The sequence below is a fragment of the Paroedura picta genome, chromosome 1 (assembly GCF_049243985.1).
Source record: "Paroedura picta isolate Pp20150507F chromosome 1, Ppicta_v3.0, whole genome shotgun sequence".
Classification (NCBI taxonomy): Eukaryota; Metazoa; Chordata; class Lepidosauria; order Squamata; family Gekkonidae; genus Paroedura; species Paroedura picta.
In genome coordinates this window covers 24,613,650-24,639,923 of record NC_135369.1, presented here as the reverse complement: position 1 = coordinate 24,639,923, position 26,274 = coordinate 24,613,650, and the positions used below count along the sequence as shown (strand labels likewise).

General features: G+C 45.7%; 1 protein-coding gene across 5 annotated transcripts in view; it reads right to left on the bottom strand.

The window, feature by feature from the left end:
• Positions 1–500: 500 nt before the first annotated feature.
• EFEMP2 (EGF-like fibulin extracellular matrix protein 2) overlaps positions 501–26,274 on the bottom strand; it is a 39,149-nt gene continuing 13,375 nt past the window's right edge. For all 5 annotated transcript variants that reach the window (XM_077328471.1, XM_077328460.1, XM_077328480.1 and 2 more), the window contains exons 5-12: positions 14,882–15,004; positions 11,931–12,047; positions 9,437–9,556; positions 6,941–7,060; positions 4,534–4,660; positions 3,802–3,997; positions 2,508–2,709; positions 501–877 (exon numbers count right to left, since the gene is read on the bottom strand). In XM_077328471.1, coding sequence (XP_077184586.1) covers positions 2,548–2,709; positions 3,802–3,997; positions 4,534–4,660; positions 6,941–7,060; positions 9,437–9,556; positions 11,931–12,047; positions 14,882–15,004 — 965 coding nt within the window. In that variant the 3' untranslated portion in view covers positions 501–877; positions 2,508–2,547. The remainder of the gene's footprint in view (positions 878–2,507; positions 2,710–3,801; positions 3,998–4,533; positions 4,661–6,940; positions 7,061–9,436; positions 9,557–11,930; positions 12,048–14,881; positions 15,005–26,274) is intronic.

Sequence of the window (26,274 nt, the reverse complement as noted above, 5' to 3'; positions counted from 1 at the left end):
CCTGGGGGTTTCAAGGCAAAAGGCATTCAGAGGTGCTTTGCCATTGCCTGGCTTTCTCTGCAGCAAGCCTGGTGTTGCTTGGAGGTCTCCCATCCAAATACTGGCCAGGGCTGACCAGATCTGAAAGATCTGTACTTTCCAATATCTGAAAGATTGAGTAAACCTAGGCTTACCCCCGGGTTAGGGCACAATGGCTTTATATGCACACATGCAAATCATCTCTTGGTGCTGTGCAGTACCAGGGTCAACTGCGTGTGTGAACCTGCCCATGCTGGGGCAGGTAATTTGTATCCAAAAGCTAGTGTGTGTGTGGGGGGGGGGATTTTTTGCAGGACCTCCAAAAAACAAGCAGGGCTGGACGGAAGGGATTGCCTTTTTCTTATGGCCCTTTTTCCCAACTGAAACAAGGAAACCTTTATCGAAAGAGAGAGTAAAAACTGACCCTTGCATGGAGCAATTCGGATCGGGCATGCATCGGCACAGAACGTCTCTCCGAGGTCTTTCCTTTTCAAAACTTTTACTAATTTTTGTACGTCTTTTTCTTTTTAACCAGAAAACAGAAATGAAGATTTGCAACAGGGTCCAAAGTCCTTTTCCTGGCTCCAATATGCAGGGGGCAGGTTCTCTCTTCTCCCCGCCACCCCTCCCCGGGAGCCGGAGGCAGAGGTTCATTGCTGGCACCGTTGTGGCTCAAAGAGTGGCCATGTCCCAGGGTGAGCAACCGGTCTGTAAGCCACACCGCTGGCTGCTGGGGGGCCTCATCCAGGCGTGGCTATCGATGGTGCTGGGAAGGAAGCAAGGCTGTGGCATCCCTCCCTGGCTGTTGGGTCGTCCCCTTCTGGTCTCTCCGTTTTCTTTTCTGCCCAGGCAGGTGCTTCTGCAAGGGGGTGTGGAGAAGAAAGGGCAGGAAGAAGTGATGCTAAAGAGAACACATTAAATTCACCTTGAAGATTTGCTGTTAGGAAAGAGAGAGGCATCCAGGCGTTGGTACAGCTCAGCCGCAGAACCCCGTCTGAGGCCTGGGATTAACAAAGTAGTTAACAAGGGAATGTGTCTTTGAACCTCAGCAGAATAGCTTTGCATGGGAACCACCTCCCCCCCCCCCCCCAATTATCACAGGGAGGAAAAAGCATACCTATCGGGGATTAAGCCACAGAGCTGAAAATTCAGCTTTCACTCTGGATTCAGTCCCAGAACTACTTGTTCCCCGTCTGTGCATTTTCCCCTCTGTGACTCATTTGTGCATTTATTTATGTTAGTCTGAACTGAAGGGCTAAGCCTGGAATGCAAAGCAAAAAATGACAGGAGAGCTCTGGGAATGTGCAGAGTGCTTTTTGCGATCCCCTGAATTCTTGTGAGCCACACCACTTCATCCTGAGGCCAGGGAGTGCAGCCTCTGCTGTTAGATGCCACGGTACCCTTCAAATGTAAGAAAAATACTGAACAGTTCCCTGTTCTTTACTCCAGAATCCTTCAAAGTGGGGCAAGCTAGAAATAAACTGGAGGGAAGCCATGAGGAACGACTACCAACTTGACTGTGGCAGCTTAGCTGTTGTCTCTAGAAAAGCCTTTTGGAATAATTTACTTTTGCACAGTTTGTGTACGGCTGGGAGAGGAGGAGGGCACCCTCCCAACTGGCTCAGGCAGAGCCTGTCACAAGATTGGGGGGGGGGGGCACAATACAGACGTGGCTGAATGTGCCCATTTGCAGATTGTTAAACCAAATAGTAGACCATACATTGAACATGAGTCAGCAGTGTGACTCAATGGCTAAAAAGGCAAATGGGATTTTGGGCTGTATCAAAAGGAGTATCATGTCCAGATCACGGGAGGTGATGGTACCGCTTTACTCTGCTCTGGTTCAGCCTCACTTGGAGTACCGTGTTCAGTTTTGGGCACCCCAATTGAAGAGGGATGTTGACAAACTGGAACGCGTCCAGAGGAGGGCAACAAAGATGGTGAGGGGTTTGGAGACCAAGACGTATGAAGAAAGGTTGGGGGAGCTTGGTCTGTTTAGCCTAGAGAGGAGACAACTGAGAGGGGATCTGATAAACATCTTCAAGTATTTAAAAGGCTGCCATATAGAGGATGGAACAGAGCTGTTCTCTCTTGCTCCAGAGGGACGGACCAGAACCAATGGGTTGAAATTAATCCAAAGGAAATTTTGTCTAAACATCCAGGAAGTTCCTGACAGAGTGGTTCCTCAGTGGAACAGGCTTCCTCAGGAGGTGGTGGGTTTTCCATCTCTGGAAATTTGTAAACAGAGGCTGGATAGCCACCTGACAGAGAGACTGATTCTTTGAAGGCTCAAGGGGGTGGCAGGTTACAATGGATGAGCAATAGGGTTGTGGGTGTCCTGCACAGTGCAGTGGGTTGGACTAGATGACCCATGAGGTCCCTTCCAACTCTATTATTCTATGATTCTATGAAATGAGCAGAAAAGAACTGAGGCCAACCTGTTGTTGAGTGGAGAGGACAGACTAGGCAGAGTGGTCTCCAAGGCTTACCCTTCCCCTCCCCGCCAGGCGAGGGGAGGCTTCTACTTGATTAGAAGGAGTGGGCTCCCACGAAGACGGTGAGGCGTAGCACTGAGCTGGACCGGTAGCTCATCAGGGTGTTCATGGTGACCATCTCCAAATCCAGCACAAACTCCCGGGGTCCTGTCACGGGACGGGCCAAGACCAGCATCGCACTTACGTTGTTGATTTGCTGCAGGGAGCAAAAGGAGACACCATCAGTTTGGTCCTTTCCTCCTGGTTAGAGAGCCAAAAAGGGAGCTGGAAAAGTATTTCCCTGCAGGGTATGTCCACATAGGCCAAGCAGGCTGCAGGTGACTTTTGTGTGGACTAGCCCCCGAGATGCAGATCTACAAGATTTGCAACAAACATGAATTCAATTTGTTGCTAGTTACCCAACCTTCTGCTAAACATCATAGGATGGGTGAGACTTGTCTTGGCAGTAGTTCATGTGAAAGGGATCTGGAAGTCTTAGTAGACCAAAGACTGAATATGAGTCAGCAGTGTGACTCGGTGGCTAAACAGGCAAATGGGATTTGGGGCTGTATTAAAAGAAGCACAGTGTCCAGATCATGTGAGGTGATGTTACTGCTTTACTCCACTCTGTGGCTCCAGAGGAGGGCCACAAAGATGGTTAAGGGTTTGGAGACCAAGTTGTATGAGGAAAGGTTGAGGGAGCTTGGTCTGTATAGCCTGGAGAGAAGATGACTAAGAGGTGATATGATAACCATCTTCAAATACTTGAATTGCTTTCTGTTACCCCAGAGGATCAGACCAGAACCAATGGGTTGAAATTAATTCAAAAGAATTTTTGGTTAAACATCCAGAAGGAATTCCCCTATAATTAAAGTGGTTCCTTGGTAGAACAGGCTTCCTCGGGAGGTGGTGAGCTCTCCTTTGGAAGTTTTTAAGCAGAGGCTAGATAGCCATCTGACAGAAATTCTTATTTTATGAACTCAGGCAGTGGGTTGGCAGGAAGGGATGTGCCAGGGTTTGTCCCTTGTGGCCCTTCCTTGCACTCCCAGGGGTTTGCTATTCACAACTGTTCGATAGTAGGTGAATTTTCTCCAGGCCAGGTTTGATTCTGGAGATTTTTGGTGGAGGGGGTGGGGGGATCACTGGGGTGTGAAATTGGGGGCCCTGTGGGTGGGCAGGTAGTTGTGAGTTCCTTCATTGTGCAGGAGGGCTGGACTAGATGACCCTGGAGGTCTCTTCATGATTCTATGAGAGGTGGCAGCCGTAGCAGCGGCCTCTCCAATTGGCAATCACCAAGAAGCTGACTCACTCGGATGTAGAACTCTCCTTGGTCGTTTCCTGAGCGAATCTGGAACGTGTTGTAAGCCCCAGGGTAGACAGTAGTGGCTTGGATCTGGAAGATGTCAGAGGGCACCGTTCGGTCAGCTGTGATGCTCATATATCGGTGGACGATCGATGTTGGCTTATCTCGACAGAGGAGGTTTGTGGCCGGGCAGAGGCAGCGACTGTGGTGGGAATGAAGTGTTGAGTTTGGGAGGGATACATCTTAACATCTACCTTAAAGACATGTAATCAAGTAGCACAGTCCAGTGATACACCTTTCACCCTGCTCTGTTCATACAGAAGCGAAGAATGTAAAAATTGCCTGACTGTACTTAGGAACAAAAGCCCATTCATTCGGTTTCTAACTGTAGCCATCTGGACGCTTGCAAGAAGCTCACAAGTAAGACATTGAGGGCAACAATCTGCCCTTGTCCTTCGACTCTTCTGCATCTCATATTCCGAGCTATGCTACCTCCAGCCACGGAGGCGCCCTTTTCTTGGCTTATAGCCATTGTCAGACTTTTTCTTTTCTTTTTTAAAGCTAGAAATGGTTGTGAGTGTCCTGCATAGTACAGGGGGTTGGACTAGATGACCCATGAGGCTCCTTCCAACTCTATGATTCTATGAAATCTTGTGAGAGTGAGTTCCACAGGTTAATAACACGCTCAGATGCAACAGGACCCCTCCACAACTCCCTCAGCCGGGTTCACAGACTCACTTTTCAGAGACCTGCACGTATGGCTCCTGGCAGCGGTTCTTCTCAACGCAGCGATAGCCACCGTGGAAGTTGACGCAGTTCTGGGAATCTGTGCATTGGTGGGCCCCCGTTTCACACTCGTTAATATCTGGGAAAGCAGGAGAAATTAGGAAAGTGGCTGGTTTTACCAGCTCAGGTGTTCGGCTGGATAGGTGAACGGCTGGTCTCTAAGTGGGGCCTTTGGTTAGAACAGAGCTCCCCAGGGATTACGCGGCATTTCCCAGAAGTTCAGATGGTTGCTGATGTCACTAGAAGTCACTGGAACTCTACTGGCCTAGTCTCTTCACAACGGACACGGTAAATGATTGATTTATTGATTGATTGATTGATTGATTGGCTCCTGCATCTTACTTCCACGCCCAGAAGAGAAGAAGAGTTGGGTTTTATACACTGCTTTTTACTACCTGATGAAGTCTCAAAGCGTCTTACAATCTCCTTCCTCTCCCTACAACAGACACTCCGCAAGGTAGGTGAGGCTCTAACAGAGAGCGAGCTCTGACAGGACTGCTCCGTGAACAGAACTATCAGGGCTGTGACTGGCCCAAGTAGGAGTGCATGTGGAGGAGTGAGGAATCAAACTCGGCTTGCCAGATTAGAAGCTGCCCTTCGTAACCACTACCCGGCTCTTCACTGAAGGGGCATGTCACTATTTCTGGGGTTCCTTGAAACTTGAAAAGTATTTCAGGGGCTCCTCCATGGTCAAAAAGGTTGAACAAGTCTGGGTTAGACTGTCAGATTAGGAGCTTGAATCTCTACCATGGAAGCTCACTGGAAGACCTTGGGCCAGTCAGGCAGTGAGCACAGAGTGGTTGTGAGGAGAGAAGGTCCCCATTGGGGAGAAATACATGGTATAAATGAATAAATAGAGACCGGGGCGCCCTGCAATGTGCAGCCACTTGCAAGATGAGGGAGCTGTTGACGTTCTCTGCTGCACTCTGGCTCACCAGTGCCGATGGCCAAAGGAATCAATCTGGCTGAGTTTGATTCCCTGTTCTACCACATGTGGCCAGCTTGGTGACCTAGTCACCGTCCTGTTAGCGCTGTTCTCACAGAGCAGTTTCTCTCAGGGCTCTCAGCCTCACCTACCTGACAGGGTGTCTGTTGTGGGGAACAGAAGGGAAGGTGATTCTAAGCATCTTTGAGACTCCTGAAGACCATTTCCACATCAGAGGCTTTGCACCAGTCTGCAGGCTGGAGTTTGAGCCAGGACAGGTTGCCTCACCTCTTCCTGCTACTGCACGGGGGAGCATTTGGTCTGGTGCACCTCATCTGCCCCAGATTTGTGCTTCTGCTTGACAGCTAGTGAAGTTCCCAGTGCAGAAACGGTCTCGGTGAAAAGTGGGGTATAAAAACTAACTGTTCTTCATTAGTTTCAATCGATAAAATTGAAAAGGTACAGAGGAGAGCGACGGAGATGATCTGGGGCCAAGGGACCAAGCCCTATGAAGATAGGTTGAGGGACTTGGGAATGTTCAGCCTGGAGAAAAGGAGGTTGATAGAGGACATGATAGCCCTCTTGTCACTTGGAGGAGGGCAGGATGCTGTTTCTGCTGGCTGCAGAGGAGAGGACATGCAGTAATGGGTTTAAACTTCAAGTACAACGATATAGGCTAGATATCAGGAAAAAGTTTTTCACAATCAGAGTAGTTCAGCAGTGGAATAGGCTGCCTAAAGAGGTGGTGAGCTCCCCGTCACTGGAAGTCTTCAAGCAAAGGTTGGATACACACTTTTCTTGGATGCTTTAGGATGCTTAGGGCTGATCCTGCGTTGAGCAGGGGGTTGGACTAGATGGCCTGTATGGCCCCTTCCAACTCTATGATTCTATGATTCACCTGCCAATCACATGCCAGCCTTGCTTCATTACCTGAAGCCTTGATGGTGGGACTCCAAATCTATGGTTTTGACCATGCTGCATTTTGGAACATCCCTGTATCAGAGGGCTGTGGCTTAGTGGTAGATCATTTGCTTCATATTCAGAAGGTATCAGGTTCAATCCCCAGCACCTCCAGTCGAAAGGATCAGGAAAGCCAGCTAGGCGTAGTGCTTAGGAGCGCAGACTTCGAATCTGGCTAGCCGGGTTTGATTCCCCATTTCTCCTCCACATGCAACCTGCTGGGTGAACCTTGGGCTTGCATTGTCCTGATAAAGCTGTTTTGACCGAGCGGTAATATTAGGGCTTTCTCAGCTTTGGGAAGACAAGGGGGTGAAATCTATTTGTTAACCTTCCTCACCGTGAAAGTGACCTGGTCACTAGAAAGCAGGTGAGAAAATGACCTTAATAAGCACACTCAAGGACTCTTAGGATGCCCCTTGGCTAGCTCTAGTACCTGTGCCCCTCAGTCACAAGGCAGCCTACATAGTGGATTACCTTGGCATAGGCGGGTGCTCAGTTGCTGGTAGCCTTGTGGGCAGGCGCATGAAAAATGCCCTGGCTCGTTCACACACTGGTATTGACACAGGTAGGTGGAATAGCTGCATTCATCGATGTCTGGAAAGCAAAGAAAACATTTGCAGTCAGGCCTCTGGATTGTCCTACTGAGTCACTCAGACACTGGATTGTATATATCCCAGCCCCTCAAATCAAAAGAGTCTCAACTCAGGGATAATAACAGCTGTCTGGATGTGGGACTTGGAAATCAGGCATGCAATGACGGCATTGTGGCCAGTTGTTCCATAAAGACTTTTTTTTCCCCCTTTGGGTACATATTTAGATTCTGTCTCCTCCGAAAGTCAAGGTAGCTCACAAAAGCTGTGGAAACAACATTTAAAAACACAGAAGGCAAGCAACAGAAAGAGCAGCATAGATACGTAAAACCTTTATTGGCATGCCATAAGAGAAAAGAGATTTCACATAAAATAAATGAGGTTACATCAAACCCATAATAAAACCAAGCATAGGTACGTAAGCTAGATGGATTCAAAACAGCATAAATACAGTGGAAGCAGTACATAAACATAAAACATACATTCCAAAAAGTGCGCTTTGTGTTTTCTATATTAACTGAAAGAGAGATGTAACTTGTAACACAAGTTACAAACCCTCTGAAGTTTTATTTATTTACCTATTTATTTATTTAAGGCTGCCCGTTCCTGCAAAAACAGGCTCAGGGTGGTTCACAAACATTGTTAAAAGGCATCACTTAATCAAAAGACAATAAAATACTTTAGAAACACAGTAAAATAAAATAAAATTCCAATAATGTTCTACCTCCTGTCATCACAGTCCAACCAGCCAGTAAGGTATTATATGAGGAGAGGGGAGAAAGAATTTGGGAGAGGAGATATCTATGAAGAGGATACCTAGCAGCAGTGGTTGCAGGAAAGTGAAAGCATGCTTTGCGCATGATACACCGGGAACTGGTATAGCAACTAGCAAAGAAAGCAAAATTACAATTTAAATCTGACTCCCTTAGAGAGCTGGCGTGGTGCAGTGGCTAAGAGCAACGGATTATAATGTGGCAAGACGGGTTTGATTCCCCGCTCCTCCCCGTCATGGAGCCAGCTGGGTGAGCTTGGGCTAGTCACAGTCCTGATAGGGCTGTTCTGACCGAGCAGTACTCTCAGGGCTCTCTCAGCTGCACCTCCCTCACAGGGCGTCTGTTGTGGGGAGAGGGAAGAGAAGGTGATTGTAAGCCGCTTTGAGACTCCTTCGGGTAAAGAAAAGCAGCATATAAAAACCAATTCTTCTAATTGTATGATGTATACTGCCTGAGCCAGCCTGTAAGGAGGGCAGTATATAAACTGAATAAATAACTGAATAAATAAAAATATGTTCTCTCTCCCCACCTACAAACCTTTTAGAGTGCCCAAATAGTAGCAAACATCTCCACCCCCACCTCCCAGTGGCTGTTTCAACATCAAAAGTCACCAGGGTGAGGGGGTGGGCAAAAAGAATGACTCATCCCACCATGCTATATTTTTAGACCTTCCATTTTAGAAGACAAGAGCTTTTTTATATCCCACTTTTCACTACCCGAAGGAGCACCAAAGCAGCTTACAAGCAACTTTCCCTTTCTCTCCCCGCAACAGTAACCTTGTAAGGTAGGTGGGGCTGAAAGAGCTCTGAGAGAACTGTGACCGATCCAAGGTCACCCAGCTGACTGCATGTGGTGACGGGGTAGGGAAACCAACCCGGCTTTCCAGATTAAAGGCCAACAGTCTCCATCACTATAGGTTTTTAAATGGCTCTGGCGTTTCCATGGAGGACAGGGAGTCACCATCATGTCTCCTGTGGCCCTCAGAAAGTGTTCACAGGAGAAGTGAACTAGTGTCATAGCACTAGATCAGCAAGGAGCCTCCACAGTGTGGAACACAGAACTCACTGGTAAGGCAGGCTGACAAAGCTGCCACCATGTCATGATAGAGCCAGGATCTGAACCCAGACTCTACACACTGAAATGGGAAGCCTTGTGGAATGTGCCGGGAAAGCATCCTGGGCCTGGTGCCCTCCTTGAATGCTAACATGGGGCAGGCTTGGGAGGGTGGGGTGGCAGGACCAGGAGAAATACAGAGGAGTCATTCCAGAGGCGTAGGCATGGGAGTTCATTGCAACAAAAAATAAGCCGGAATCCAGTGCTGAATTGAAGACAAACCAGATTTTATTCCAGAATACGTTCCTGAGGATTAGAACCCGCTTCATCAGCGGACCTCAGTAGGCAGACAGATATATACAAGGTTATATGAATGGAGGGGGGGAATTAGAAACACCAGGGTCAAAGGGCCGTGAAATGCAAGAAGTACAGAACAGGAGGTCACGTAAAATAAGAACAAATTTCAAGAGAAGTACAAAGGGGAGGTCACTGAAGGGCAGAGCTCAGGAGCAGGAGCTGAGGAGGGGTGTGTGTGGGGAGACCCGCCTACTTACCTTTGCAGGTAAAGCCATCATGGTCCAGTTCGTAGCCCTGGTTACACCGGCAAATGAACGTGCCGTAAGTATTGAAGCAGCGCTGCTCGCAAGGGGCACCCATCTCGCATTCGTTCACATCTGGGGAAAGTGGCAGAGGATGTGACTTTCAAGGCGGTGGAGTCCTGGAAGCTGGGCACAGTTAAATCAGGGCCCTTCCTTACTGGCATGAGCCATCTACAGCCAGCGTCAGCTGCCTGACCATCTTAAAGCTTGTACCTGTTCACAGTTTCCTTCCAGAATAGGGGTGCCAACCCTCAGCTGGGAAATCCGTGGAGACTTGGGGATGGAGCTTATGGGAGGGACCTCCACAGGGTATAATGCTGCTGAGTCCGTCTTCCAAAACAGCCATTTTCTCTGGGGGAACTGATCTGTCACCTGATTCTGGGATATGGCCAGGCATCACCTGGAGGTTGGCAACCCAGTTCCCCGAAGGATCTCTCTCATCCCTCACTATTTCTTCTAAATCTCTTCATCCACATGGATGACAACTTCCAATACAATTTGCTTTTTGAGGTTTCATACATACAGAAGTGTGACTTGGGGTTAAGCTAGTCTTGAAACGGGGCATCTGTCAACAGGGATCTTACAGTTTTTAAAGTACAAATAGCAGCTGGGGAAAGATTCAGAGTGGAACAAGGGAAGAAGGCTTAACTTTCCCTCCTGTAGGATCTCCACAAATTCCATTGTCCTTCCTCCTTCCTTGAAATGTTCTTTTATCTCTTGAAGAAACACACAACCACCACCATATATTTTATCACGACTTGGAACAACAAATGGGTTGAGTGGGGGCTCCACTAAAGTCAGAAATATAATATGAGGGGTGATGGTCCTCTTGAGAGCCACCCTGTTATAGTGGTTAAAAACCAGGCCTGCCTGCCTGCCTTCCTTCCTTCCTTCCTTCCTTCCTTCCTTCCTTCCTTCCTTCCTTCCTTCCTTCCTTCCTTCCTTCCTTCCTTCCTTCCTTCCTTCCTTCCTTCCAACACAGGGAGGGTGCCCATGCATGGGAGAGAATTGGCTCTCTTCTGGCCAACAGAAGCATGGGAAGAAGGATGAATCCGGGGGAAGTATCTTTCTTGGGATAATAAAATGCTTGGAACCAGCCTGGGGAAGATGGCTCTGTGTATTGATACAATGGTGCGTGGTGGGGGAACACCATTACAGGTCAACCATGCCTTAGTTGGCCTAAATGAACTGAATGTATTTGTGTGTCTTCAAAGGATTCCTCAGTTTATGGCTGGAATCGGCAGTACAAGGTAAAACTTTTTAACATAACTTTAGAATTTTGATCAAATTTCACAGGAATTAAACATTCACAGAACTTTTAAATTTCACTAGTTAAATGTTCTCAAGATTTCAGATATGGGAAACATTGGCTTGAAGCATGAAAAGTGTCTCAGACATTGATATAGATATAGATGCAGGAGGCCACATCGAGGGAAGGCCTCGGCCTCTCTGCCCTGTCGCAGGCCTCCAAACAATCTGCTTGGCCACTGTGTGAGACAGAATGCTGGACTAGGTGGACCACTGGTCTGATCCAGCAGGGCTCTTCAATTTTTCCATATTCTTCTTATGACATTCTTTCTTTTTTAAAACTGTGGTTTGGGTCCATCAGAGCATTTCCGCAGATGAAAACATTCCTACCTTTGCAGCACAACATTTCCCCCTTCCCCATCCCACTGCAGACCAAAATGCTCCTCCCAGCACCGTTTCTAATTGAACCTTGTCTCCAAGAAGCAGAAAATGACCATGAGTGGAAATCCTTCTAAAACACCCCCCCCCCCGTGGATCTAAGCCTTTGACAGGCGTTAAATAAGGACATCTCTTAGGTTTACAAATGTTAAATATGTCAGTATCTGAAATCAGATAGCAAATACTGATGTCGAATATTTGCTCAGCACTTAGATAACATCCAGCAAACAGATGACATAAATGATGCACAGGAGAGAATTTCCAGGAACAAACTTATGTCAGTTCTGCATCCTTGTAAGGAACAGCAGTGCTCTAGAGCAGGGGTACCCAACCATTTTTGAGCACATGGACATCTTGGTAATTCTGACACAAGGATGTGGGCACTTCCTCAAAATAGCTGCACCAGGAAAGAGCTAACCACAAAACATCAGGGAGTGAGGTCATGCAAAACTCCGGCATTTCAGCTAGAAGCTCTGTAACAAGATGCTGTTGAAAATTAACATATTGTTCAAAGGTATTTTCTTGCATACACACAGCTTACCCTCAGTAATGCAGTGAAGACCCTTGTGCTGTGAGAGCAGCTGCTGCCAAATCAACTTTAAAAAAAACCTACACAGCCAATCAGAAGCCCTGCCAGAGCAAAAGCCTCACTGGAAGGCACCAAGAAATGGTGGTTGCCCATGGTGACCCATGGACACCGTGTTGAAGGTCTATGCTCTGAACGGAGAAGCCCTGAAGGGAGAAGTGAAGAAGAGCCCCTTACCAACACATGAACGGTTGTTGCTGGCCAGCTGGAAGCCAGGTTCGCACTGGCAGGAGAAAGAGCCAGGGGAGTTGACGCAGCGGTGCTGGCAATAGCGATATCGACATTCATCAATATCTGCAAGGGGGAAGGAAAGGTTCAGGCATGCACAGAGTTCTTTCACTCCTCGGTGAGAAACTGCATTATCCTGGGAGTTAGATGAAGTTTCTCCTGAAAGGAAACAGACAACCATGCCCATGTGGGGCTCGGTTTGTCCTCCCAGCAATGGAAGTTGATAACCATTAGTAATGCAAGGGTGTTACGCGATTGCAGTTGTGATGCCAGAGCTAGAAAAGAGGCTTAGGCTAGAAAGAGTGTGGGCCAATGAGGTTTAGACTGTCCAACCAGGATTGGGGAGACCTGAGTTCAAAGCGCTGCTTGGCCTTGAAGCTCAGTGGGTGATCTTGAGCCAATCACTGTCCTTCAACCTCATTTATCTATCATCTAGGCTGCTGTGAGGATAAAATGAGAGAGGGGAGACCCATATAAGTAAAATGTCCCCACATATATTGCTGAAACTGTGCGCTATCTATGAGGTTTGATTCCAATGGCATCTTAGACCACGAGCAAGACCAGAAGGGAGCTTTGACTCTCATAAGGTTGGAATATTGTTGAACTTCAGTTCATACAAATTCAGAAATAATCCATTTCAGGTGGGCAGCCACATTGATCTGAAGTCAAAGAGCAAAATCCTCCTCTATCAGCACCTTGAACATCTAATTTAGTGGTTGCTATACTAAGGTGTCAGAGCATGATCTGAAGACCCTGATAAAGAGACTAAAAGAAGAAAGTTAAAAGATGGGACTATACCTAAATAGAGCCTCTTGTGGCGCAGAGTGGTAAGGCAGCAGACATGCAGTCTGAAGCTCTGCTCATGAGGCTGGGAGTTCAATTCCAGCAGCCGGCTCAAGGTTGACTCATCCTTCCATCCTTCCGAGGTCGGTAAAATGAGTACCCAGCTTGCTGGGGGGTAAATGGTAATGACTGGGGAAGGCATTGGCAAACCACCCCGTATTGAGTCTGCCACGAAAACGCTGGAGGGTGTCACCCCAAGGGTCAGACATGACTCGGTGCTTGTACAGGTGATACCTTTACCTTTACCTTTTAGAGGATAGCTTCATCTATGGCTATTGGTAATGAACCTAGATGGGACCTCCCTGTTTAGAGGAAGTGTACTGCTGAAAGCCAGTTGCTGCTGGGCAGTAATGGGGAAGGTTTAGCACAGCCGTCACCAAACTTTTTGATCCTTTGGAATTCTGATATGCAGTGGTGGGCACAACCACTACACGGTCATCATGAGATTCGGAGACAATCGCACACATAGAGGAGAATAACACCCTGTGGTGGCAACTGACATATTTTAATCAGCATGGCTAATCAGATCTCCAGTGGTCAATCAGAAAACCTGCTGGATGGGGGCCCCACCAGATCCTCCCCACATGGCAGGTGCCAAGAAAGGCTGGTGGGCACCACATTGGAGACTCCTGGTTAGCTTCTGTTTCCGTGGGCCTCCTGGAAGTATCTGGTTGGCTATTCTGCAAAACAGGATATGAGTCAAGATGCATCATTAGACTCTTGGCCAATTGAGACTGGGGGCTGGTTTTAGCGTAATTAACCATTTTTGGACCAGCCAATGGTGAAATTGACTTTAAATGCAAGCCAAAGAAGAGTAGGTTTTTATACCCCACTTTCCACTGCCCAAAGGATTCTCAAACAGTTTGCATTCTTGTTCTCTCCCCACAAGAGACATCCTGTGAGGTAGGTGGGGCTGTGAGAGCTTTGACAGAACCATCTGAGAACAGCTCTATAAGAACAGTGATGAGCCCAAGGTCACCTAGCAGGGTGCTTGTGAAGGACCAGTTGGCCAGATTAGAAGCGGTCACTCTTAACCACTACACCAAGCTGGCTCTCTGGGGTTGAATGGATGACTACTGGTAAAGGCAGAGACATTAAATAAATTTATTTAAATTATCCCTTTTTAAAATGCTGGATTAAAACAAACGTGTGTCTTGTGACACCTTAAAAGTAAACAAAAGTATTGCAGGCTAAGCTTCCTGGGCTGGAGTCCTTTTCATTTCCCCCGTCCCTGAATGTACTTATGGCTGTTGACTGAGGTTTCATCGCATGAATCTCTAGCCCACAATCTGATTAACGGGGCTGGAATGTGCAATCCTTGTGGACTGAAGGGGAAAAGGGGTGTCAGAGAGCCCTCTGGGGCACTGCAATTTCCTGGCAGGCGGCAATGCAAAGATCAGTTTTTAATGTACAGCCAAACACAGTCTCAAAAGGCAGCCCCAAAGAAGTGGGGCAGGTGAGATGTTTGAACAGCCAATTAATTACAATGCTTGTAGGATCTACACCAGCCTTTCTCAACTTTTTTACCATTGAGAAACCTCTGAAACATTCTTCAGGTGCCGAGAAACCCCAGAAGTGGCACAATTGTGTATGTAGAACATGGTTGGAAATCATAGTTGTGTATACATTCACCCGGGGTCCCTCCCAGGCCCATAATTGGCCATTTTGGGAGAGGTGGGTACATCAACATGACCATATAAGGTCATAGGTAAAGGTATCCCCTGTGCAAGCACTGGGTCATGTCATATCACCCAATAAATGTTTAACAAATTAAAAAAAGAAACAAACACATTAATTAATTCCCACCCAGTCAGGAAACCCTTCCAGAGCTGTCAAGAATCCTCAGGATTTCACAAAACCTTATTTATTAATTATTTAAATGTATTGCCCACCTCTCCCCGAGGGCTCAGCCTTGGTTGAGAAAGCCCTAACCTAGGCTTTGCAGACGCAGCTTTCAGGTCAGAGGACACGGCTCCTGAGAAGGCTCGGGCCTGACACTGCTTTCCCGAAACCGCTCAGCTTCTAGAGAGGGAACTCTAGTAGGCCGACCGACTCACCCACACACTCTGTGCTGATCTTCCGGTAGCCATCGGGGCACTGGCAGTGGAAGCCTCCCGGTGTATTGATGCACTGCTGGCTGGGCTGGCAGTCGTGCAAATCGTATTCACATTCGTCTGTGTCTGTACAGAAGGAAAATGCACTGAGCTCAGGGTGAGAAGGAGGAGCAGACAGGCAGGTACGAGGTGAGCAGGACAGCCACTCCGATCAGACTTCGCAGGGGTTAGTCAGGAAAGGTCACGTGCACATCTACTATGATCATTCATCAAGCTGATTCTGGATATGCCCCCAGAAGAACTCTACGATCTTTGAATACCAACATGCTGGGGGGCCCTGACCTGAAAGAAGTGCGTCTGGCCTCGACCAGAGGAGGCAGGGCCTTTTTGGCCCCTGCTCCAACCTGGTGGACTCAGTTGTTGGCTGAGATCCGGACCCTGACGGAACGACACAGTTCCATCAAGCTTATGGTTGAGGCCAGAACAAGTAAGTAAAATCATATAGGCCTCCCTCCAGAACACACTGAATACATAGAGAAGAAGTGAGAACACGGAGCATGGGGGTATATATTGTTTTATTGTACTTTAAACTGAACTTTAATATGTTGTCAACCACCCCAAGCCTGTTCACAGAGAGAGACTATCTATAAATGTAATAAACAAAATAAGTACTGTCTACTCTGACCTGTTGTATCTCTCTCAGGTGGAGTCCTTTCCATCGACTACTATCCTGATCATTTGAACTGGAGATGCCATGGACTGAATTTTGAGTCCTTCTGCATGAAAAGGAGATGCTCCACCCCTGAGCCATGGCCCAAATGCGTATAAATTGGGAATTCTTTGCTTGGAGGTGGCTGAGGTGCACCATGTGCTGCTTCCTTTCAAAGTTAACCATAATGATATTTATTATTTGTTGTAATCCTCACAACAGCCCAGTAAAACAGACCAGTGTTGTTTCCACCACACTGCAGATTGGGGCGAATAAAATGTTTGGTGTGGTAGAGTGGCCTAGAGACTGGGCAGTGAAGCAGAGGAGGCTCCTTGTTCAAATGTCACCCCTGTCACAAACATACTTGGTGGTGGGGTCACCAGCCTGGCCCCTGGCAGGGGATGAGGAGTAAGGGTACCAGATCCAGGCTGAGAAACTCCTGGAGATTCAGGAATGGATCCTGGGGAGTTCTTCAGAAGGGTACAATGGTGGTGCAAAGTACCACCCTCCAAAGCAGGGGTAGTCAAAACTGCAGCCCTCCAGATGTCCATGGACTACAATTCCCATGAGCCCCTGCCAGCAAATGCTCCAAAGCATCCATTTTCTCCAGGGGAACTGATCTCTGCATTCTGGAAATGAGCTGTAATTCCAAGGGATGACCAGGAGGTTGGCATCCCTACTTGACGGCCTTCGTACTTGTATGTTTCTCCAGTAAGGCAAACAGTGCTCCCCCCCTGCCAAGCTTGTTTTGGGTCAGGGAAATGGCTCTGGAAGGGAGAGAGAGGCTCCAGATCCCTCTCCCCTGTGCTGCATTCCTGATCAAAATTAGGCTTCCATAGACCTGGGAATCAAGTTCCCATCACGGAACTCCTGGAACATATTCAGGCAAGAATCTAAGTGTGAACCAGCCCCCAATGCCATCCTGCCTGCAATACAGGGATAAGACTACTGACCTAATGGGTGGAATGCAACTGTTCCTATTTTTAAGAGGGACAGAAATCATCCTTCGGATTATAGACCCATTAGTTGAATTGACATGCTGGCCTAATTATATGCTACATGCCTATTTCAAAGACCGAAGGGTTGGACAGCACCAGAAATTTTCAGACAGCATGGATTTAGAAGTAGTCATTCAGCTACAGCCGCATGTTGTACTGGAACATATAATTCAGAAACAGGTGACTGGGCAGAAAAGTTGCCCGTTTGCCCCCCTTCTGCTTTTCAGATTATCAATGTGGCACCTCTCTTGGGCATGGCATATTCTTCTTGCTACCAAGCTTTTATTTCAGAACCAGGGATGGCAGCCTTCAGGTGGGACCTGGGGCTCCCCCAGAATTATTTACAGCTCATCTCCAGGCACCAGAGATCAGTCCTCCTAGATAAAATGGCTGCTTAGAAGGGTGGGGTGTATTGCATTATGCCCCACAAGTCCCTTCCCTCCCCTCCCTAAACCCCACCCTCAGCAGACTCCACCCCTAAAGTCTCTGGGCTTTTCCCAACCACCTTATTCAAAATAGCCATGAGTCTGCTCACAGGGAAGGTGCAGCCTCTAAAACCAATAAATATCTAAATAAATACACTGCTGAAAACGAAGACTGCTTTTTACAAGTGCAGTCCTAAGCAAAGTTACATCCTTCTGAGACTGTTCAATACACTTAGAAGGGTATTAACTCTGTTCAAGATAGTACTTTTAAAGATTGTACTGCTTAAGATAGTGATTGGACTTTTAACCAAGATGTACTCCGAATCAAACCATCGGTCCATCAAGGTCAGTATTGTGTACTCAGACTGACAGTGGCTCTCCAGGTTCTCAGGTGGAGGTCATTCACGTCACCTGGTCTTTTTTCTTGGAGATGCCCAAGACTGAACCCAGGAGTTTCTGCATGAGAAGCACAACAGCCTCTTTCATTGAGCCACAGCATCTCCCCAAACACATTGTTGAGCCACACATTAAGCTGCCTTATACCAAATCACAGCATTGGCCCATCAAGGTCAGCACTGTTTACTCTGACAGGTTAAAAAAATCATAGAATCATAAGAGTTGGAAGGGACCTCCAGGGTCATCTAGTCCAACCTCCTGCAGTATGCAGGACACTCACAACTACCTGCCCACCCACAGTGACCCCACTTTCATGCCCAAGTGATCCCCCACACACCAAAAATCTCCGGAATCCAGCCCAGCCTGGCGGAAATTTACCTACCATCCCACAGCAGCAATTAGCAAGTCCCTGGGTATGCAAGGGACAAAAACTGGCACATACCTTCCTGCCCATTCACTCACAATCTGCCTAAATTCATCAAATCAGCATTTCTGTCAGATGACAATCTAGCCTCTGCTTAAAAACTTCCAAAGAAGGAGAACCCACAACCTCCTGAGGAAGCCTGTCCCATTGAGGAACTGCTCTGCCAGGAATTTCTTCCGGATGTTTAGCTGAAAATACTTTTGAATTAATTTCAACCCGTTGGTTCAGGTCCTTACCTCTGGGGCAACAGAAAACAACTCTGCTCCATCTTCTCAATGACAGTTCTTAAAGTATTTGGAGATGGTTATCATATCGCCTCTTAGTTGTCTTCTCTCCAGGCTAAACAGACCAAGCTCCCTCAACCTTTCCTCATATGACTTGGTCTCTAAACCCCTCACCATGTTCGTAGCCCTCCTCTGGACATGCTCCAGTTTCTCTACATCTTTCTTCAGTTGTGGTGCCCAAAACTGAACACAGAACTCCCAAGTGAGCTCTAACCACAGCGGAGTAAAGCGATAACATCACCTCACATGATCTGGACACTATGCTTCTTTTAATACAGCCCCAAATCCCATTTGCCTGTTTAGCCACCGAGTCACACTGCTGACTCATGTTCAGTCTTTGGTCTATTAAGTCTCCCAGATCCTTTTCACATGAACTACTGCCAAGACAAGTCTTACCCACCTATAGTGACCCATGTGGTTTTTCTTACCTAAATGAAGAAATTTACATTTATCACTACTGAAATTCATTTTATACATTTCAAGCCCAGATTTCTAGCCTGTCAAGATCATCCTGTATTCTGATTCTGTCTTGCTACCCCTTCCAGTTTAGTGTCATCTGCACATTTAATAGGTATCCACGCTATTCATTCATTAAAATCATTTATGAATACGTTGAACAACACAAGTAGCAGCTCTCTCTCTATGGCCTCCAATTGAGGTCTTTCAGAATACCAGCTACCTTGTCTTTTCAACCAGGGATGTCAGGAATTGAACCCAGGATCTTCTGCATGCCAAGCAGATATTCTATCATTGAGTCACAGCCCCTTTCCCATTAACCCTCCTTTACTATTTATTTTTTAGTAATTAGTGGCATATGTGAGCTTGGCAGAGGTAATTCCCCCCCCCTTCCCCACTCCGGGAAATAATAAAATATCTATTGGTGCAAAAGATGCAGTTGTTTCTTTCATCCAAATATGACAGTTTGCTTGGGTCGCTGTTACCTACTGCAAGCAAAATTGATTGACCATTTAGTAGAACACATTTAAAGCACTCAGTCAAAAACTTGCCCAGCATATCTTGTAATTTGATACCCATGAAACTGAACTGGGCAAATCATATCAGCAGATGGCAGCCTTCTGTTCTTATATCGGTAAATGAAAAAGCTTATCTTGAGGCAGCAGATTTAAAGGCCAGAGAGGGAAGCTGAGAGAGAACATGAGAAAGAAACATATGTGATGAAGGCAATGCAGCTGAGGACAGAATTACCACTTCCTCAAAGGAGTAGAAAAACACATATAAAGTTTCTGCGATAGAAAAAAGGGGATAATGTAGAGACGGTGTTTGTCAGTTTTGAAGGAGCTTATAGAGACTTTTGAAGGAGCTTATAGAGACTTTGGGGTCCAAGATCAGCCTGGGATAATTTATTTATGTCCACAGATTTATGAAGGACTGAGTGGTTTACTCAAACATGAGAGATGAGCAACCCTCTAATTATTTTCCTTTCAAAGAAAAAGTAAGAGTTTGGATTCAAATATGACAGTTCTTCCCAAGATCCCTTTATATTCTTCTTGGCTGGATAGTCCCTTTTCTTTCTTCTTTCTTTTTCTGTCTGTCCTGTTCAGTTGTTCTAATGTATATGAATTTATGCTGACAAGTCTTGGGATCTGAGGGACCAACTAAATCCTTATTTGGATTTTGTTTGAGAATGGCACACAAGAGGCTGATGGTAATTCAAAACAAAAACTTTTATTTTACTTATGGTCAGTCAGGTATCAGATTTATGATTTAGAAGGTGAACAGGCAACAGGAATGAGGTAAGTTTGTATAAATATAAACAAAATATATGTTCAGTTGTGCAGACAGGTCTTTAAAACTTCAGGAAAGAGATTTCTTAGTAGAAATTAACATGAAACTCAATTGGCCAGCCATTCTCTCCCAGCCTAACTTGCGTCACAGGGTCATTGTGAAGATATGGAGGAAGCAAGAACCGTGCCCATGGCCCTGAGCTTCTTGGACAGCAGGATAAAAACACCCCAAATAAATAATGAACAAATTTCCAGATATAGGATTTTGTTCATTGTCTTTTAATGCAATCCAGTTATTCATCCTTACGTTAAAAACATTCCTTATTTGCCTCAATTTTTACATATGTATTTTAGCATTTCAATCTATTTGAATGTTTTAATGTTAAAAGTATTTTGCATTTTTTTTTTACAATCCTGGTAACTTGAATGCTGTTGGTTCAGTTTAATTTTTTTAAATAAAGGAAGCTACTATAATTGGTTTTGTACATGTGATTTAAATTAAAACTTTAAAAAAGCAGTCCAAGTTACTAAATTCAGCAGAAATACTGTTATGGATCTTTAGACCGAACACTTATAAAGCAACATTCTTAGATCCATGTTGGCAACTACTCCATGTCTGTGTTTTCTTAAGGAAGTTGGGGTTTACCAGTGTAAACAATAGTTCACTCCTATCTTTTCAACTGTGGGGTCAGACTATTCTCTGCGCCTGATTATTCACTGCCAAAAATATGTCTTTTGGAGCAGATTCAACTGATCTCATCTAACTTAACTTTCCACTGGTACCACCAATTGGCCTCAGCGATTTAGAAATCTGACTTTTAGTTGTTTTAGGAGTCTGACAGACAGCAGCCTCAGTTTGATTTTTCCTTGCCTCTGTGGTGCCTTTGATCACAGCATGTTCAAAATAATTGTTCTACTGTGCAGGGTTTGGGCAGAAATTCCCTGTGTATTTCCTACCTTCCTTGAGTCTGAAAAGGAGGTTGGCAGCTTTTGTGGTGCTGTTTTCTGGCTGTTCTATTGCAAACTTGCAATGGTGTACGTACGCCATCAAATACTTGCGTTCGCAGTTAACCCTCCCAAAAGCCCTTTCATACATGCCTGGCCTTTGAGTGGCTAGCTGCTTTCCCACATTTGATTTGTTGTTTTCGTTGGCTATGCAGCAAACTCAAGCCAGAACTGGACAACAACCCATTTGGTACACTGTGTGTGTGTGTGTGAGATCAGCAGTTCATGTTACATTTAAAATTTAGTGAAAGTTTAAACCACAGTTGGCCTTGTAAGATGCACACTATAACCCTACATTTTCAAAGGGTGTGTGTGTGTGTGAAGCAACATGTTTCTTCCTTTTTTCTTTTTGAAACACAGCCCATAATTGACTAAGCATGTTTTAAATGAAAAGGGGAGGGGGCTGGGGGCTGTTTCCTTATCTGAGCACATCCAGACATTTGAGCAAGTGATTCCTGATTCTCACAATCTGTTTTGCATTTAAGAGTGAGACGCATCTCCTGGAATATAAACCAAGACTCATTAAAATGTGACTTAGCGTGAAGTGCACACAGTGTGAAAGGTGCCCAGGTCTGATTTTAAAGGGAACAAGTGGAGGCCCATAAAACTCGTGTGTGTGTGTGGGGGGGAATCGCAGTCACCCACCTTGAATCCTGGAAGCAGCAGTGCTGGGAGCCATTCTGAACCCAGAGTTGTGTTCAGTGCTTGCTGCTGTTGAGCCTGGCTCCCAGTATCTGCCACCACAAAGCACACAGAAGCTACTGGCATCTGCCGCCACCACCACAGCAGGGCCTGAAGCAGCTCCTGGTGTCTGCTGCCACAGTGGCTGAGCCCTAAGCGGCTCCCAGCATCTGCCATGGTGGCAGCAGGGCCCATAACATTTCCTGGCATCTGCTTAGCAGAGCCCTGAGCACCTCCTAAATGGTCTCCAAAAAAGTTAAGAAAATACAGTTCTCTTCACATTCAGGGGATTTAACACTCTCCCGTTTTTAAATTTCAGATTTTTCTGCACACCAGGGGAGACCCCCCTCCAGTGTGCCAAAAATATCTTGTGTCCCTGATCCACAGATTTAGTTATCCACAGATTGTGAACAGGTGGCTAATGGCATATAGATGTTCTGGATGGCAGCAGGAAGAGCACTGGCTGCTTGTTTCTGATGGCTACACCATTTCATTTAGCTCATAGAGGGATATATCACTAGCACGTAGATTTATTTTTTAGTGATGACTGCCCACCAAAAGAAAGTGGTGAGGTAGATAGATAAATGTGAAATGGCACAAGCCTTGCAGGCTGGCAAAAAACAAACAAAATCATTTTGGGGTGAAATATAGAACACAGATTTTTTTAAATGAAGGGGGCAGGGAGGAGAAAAGCTGAGACACCAAGGGATCATCAAGGAAGCTGTGGGGAAGTGATGCTGTGGGGGAATGGGTAACCAAGGGAAATGAAACCAGACTATTAGGCCAGTGTGGAAGATGCCTTCGTGTTACCAAATCACCTGCAGTTAGGCAGATTTTTTAGAAAACAATTTACACAGTGGTTACATTCAGACATCACAATAAACCAAGCTTTGATCAAATTCTGGTTAGGTTTGATGTCTGAACCTGAAGTCAAATAGTCCAACTAACCCTAGTTGGCACCATCTCATGTCCATTCCGCACAACCACCTATGTAGCCAAATGTAAGCGCTATTGTAAAGCGCTAGAATTAATAGCGGCAGGTCTTGATAACGCACACAGCCGTTCCTACTGAAAAAAGGGCTCTCTCACCAGCGCTGTTTTCGTTACCTACAAGTTTCCGGTCTTGCCAGAATCGCAACAAAGGAGGAAATATTTTTCCGTGCTTCTTCCCACCCTCAGCTGTCAATCAAACAGAATAGCCAATTAAATGTTGTGTTTGTGCTCCCGAAAAGTCCCTTTCCCTTTAAAAACTGATTTTTAAATACCCGAAAACACCAGTAGCAACAAATCTTTATTCATTCGATGTCTCAAGACCTTTTTCGCTGGCATAGGAGCTGGCGCTTAATCGTTTACACGCTCTTCAAGTAAAAAAAAATCCCCCCCATGGGTGCAATTTCTGGCCAAAATTACGGACAGTGTCAAACTGGAGGCTGTCTTGTGCTCGGGAACTTTAAAGACAATTGCAGAAGGGAGCTTTGTTTTACTGTTAAGCACTTCTGAATTGCTTGTGGAGGGACTTCAGCCGGAGAAGCCTCGCTTATTCATTGCTTTCACTGGTTTAAGGGGGGGGAAATGGCGATCGCGTCTCTGGAAGCTTGGGGGCGAGAGCTAGCACTATTTTGAGAATGCACATGTCTTTTTCGGATGTGTTGCAGGTTGTTCTCAGGAGTCAAGCATTTTTTTTAAAGGGGGAATCCACTTTTGACAATTCCCCGAAAAGCGCTATATCGAAGAGCTTTTTGCGGGAGTGTTGCAGGAGTGTTGCAGATTGTGTACAGCATTGTGCATAACGTTAAAAAAATAGTATTACACAACAGTAAGACTTCAGCAACATCAACGCTGTGCGGAATCAACCTCACTATTTTAAATGACAATTTGTAGCTGGTTTATTAACTATAGTTTGTAGGTGGTTTGATATGATGGCTGAATTCATCATTTATGAGAAGAATGAGACTGCAGCAGGTGGAGACTGCACAGAGACTGCAACAGGTGGAGAACATTTCCCCTGCTTGTAGAAACAGGCACAAACCTGAGTACTTTGAGGACACAAAAGATATTTGGGGTATGCGCTCTCCAGAGTCATGGCTCCCTTCATCAGATACCTGAATCTGCCTGACCTTTGGTTTCCCTAATTGAAATGGAGCTCCCTGCTTTGGCATTAGCATTTCATGAGGAAAAAAGAGGAAGGGCTGTTAAAAGACATTTTTATTACTACTCATAGGAAATTGAGGAAGTCAATTTCAATTAGTGAAATTGAGCTGAGGTTGAAGCGCTAAAACCACAAATGGAGGCCACATAATTGCACATCTATTTGAGTCCTGGGATTTATTACTTAACTCTAGTAGACTAACCAGATTTTGTTGCATAATCCATCCTCTGTCTAAATAAACCACAGTTTATCAAGACATCTGAATGCACCTATCTGATGCAAGCTGGCTCTTTTATTTAGTACTGTGGTACACTTTATTTAAATACCAGTATAGGGTTGGAAGCTCTTTCTTCTTGGTATAGATTCATTCTGTGAAGTATATTCATTCTATTTAGCTCCTAGGTAAGGCCTTCTAATATTTTAGTCTGCAGATAGTGAAAAATTACTTCCAATTACTGCCTGTGCATTTGCGCCATGGGTGAAATTGTCCACCTGTTTGTTCAGACGGACTATTACTATGAAAGAATAATTCCTTATGCTCTGTAAAATCAGAATCCAGTAGCACCTTTAAGACCAACAAAGATTAATTCCAGGCTACTCGAAAGCTCATGCCTGGAATAAATCTTTGTTGGTCTTAAAGGTGCTACTTCAGACCAACACGGCTACCCATTTGAATCCTTCTGCCCTGTTATAATATACACTTTTTTTTGCTTCCAAATGATAGCAAGTGAATTATACCAACAGCAGCTACAGTAGTAATAGCAGTAGAAGAAGAAAATCTGTTTTTTATACACACACCCCCTTTTTACTACCTGAAGGAATCTCAAAGTGGCCTACAATTGCCTACCTTTCCTCTTCCCACAGCAAACAACCTGGGTGGTAGGTGAGGCTGAGAGAGCTGTGAGAACTAGCCCAAGGTCATCTAGCTAGCTACATGTGGAGGAGCAGGGAATTGAACCTGATACCAAACAAGCAAACAGGACTTAATTCTCATGTACTTCACTCTCCTTTGGAATGACCCTGCGCTACAACCTTTCTATAATGCTGATGGATATCCCTTTTCCACATTCATTTGCAAGAAGAATTAAAAGGTGAGTTCCACATAACCCTTAATATAGTGGTTATATAACCCCATAAAAATCCATCCCCCACCAGCAAGATCTGATTGCAAGGCTTAAGTATCGCTTTTTACTTGGCAGGTGACTCTGCTCATCATTATATTTTCTTGTTTAATTCTCACTACAGTGAAACTGCAAAGTAACCATCACATGTATTTATCATTTGGGAAATCTCAGTGCGGCCTCTCCAGGGAAACTGCCTGAGGAAGCTTACAAAACAAAGCACGATAAAAACAACTCTTGAAAAGTTACTAAAAGACAGCATTCAGTAATACAGCCAGAGCATAAAATATGAAGCAGTTTAAAACAGGTCTTATCCCTTTATCAGGCTAAAAACAGACCACAAGACAGTGTTGTTGTTGTTTTTTTAAAAAAGCAGTCCCTCATTAAAAGTCTGAGTAGACACACAAGAGTAAAGTTGGCAGTCAAGTGGCCCTCAAGGGAAACGATATGCCAGAGGCAAGGTGCCACCACTAAAACAGTCATGAAGGAGGGTCGGGCAGACTGAGAAGGGCTGGGGACGAGGGCCTTCTATCTGGTAGGATGGACAGTATTAAATCCGTGGGTTCAGTAAGACACAGTAAGACACAGACACTCAGCTCCAACATTACTAGAACAAGAAGTACTGAACACAGATAACCAGAACTGTTAACTTACCGAGCCTCGACATGCCATTGGCTGTTAACAGAGGCCCGTGATTGATCCATGCTTCTGACCAATGAGCGGTTGAAAACCTGGAGCCAGTGAAACCTCCGCATGGGTTCAGCCCAGTCTCTGCTCCCAAACTCAAGTCTCTTTGTGTCCACAGACACTACAGACAGCATGGGAGTAGGCAGCCTTTCACGTACCCTCTAGGGATGCCAGTCCCCAGGTGGGACCAGGGATCCCTCAGAATTATAGGTCATCTCCAGACTAAAGAGTTCAGTTCCCCTAGAAAAAAATGGTTGCTTTGGAGGGTGGACTCCATAACATTGACCCAAATCCTGCCCACTCCCGGCTCCACCCCAAAATCTCAAGGTATTTCCCAACCCAGAGCTGGCAACCCTAATCCCGGTCCCAGGCCACCTAGGAGCCCTTTTAATTGTACCCAGAAACAGACAGGTGTGGGCAGCCAAGGCACAGGGTGTATCCCTCCCGACAGCTGCATTGTGTATCAACGGAAGGTTTTGAACACAGAGCATATTTCAGAAATCTAACAATGATGTAATCACTTATCAGAGAGAAGACAGTAACTTCCTCTATGGTTAACTGGAAACCTCTTATTGACTTCTTGGAGGAAAGAGGAAAAAATGATTGGATGGCTTGTGGCTTTTGTGATTAAAGACAGCAAACACAGACTTATAGATTATAGTTTAGGAACTGCTTATGAAGTTGACATGTCTGTTCTTTGCTCCTTTCTTTGCTCCTTTCCCGCTAGTGTTGCAGATTGGTTGCAAGAGCGTAACGCTTTCCGGAGGGTGAA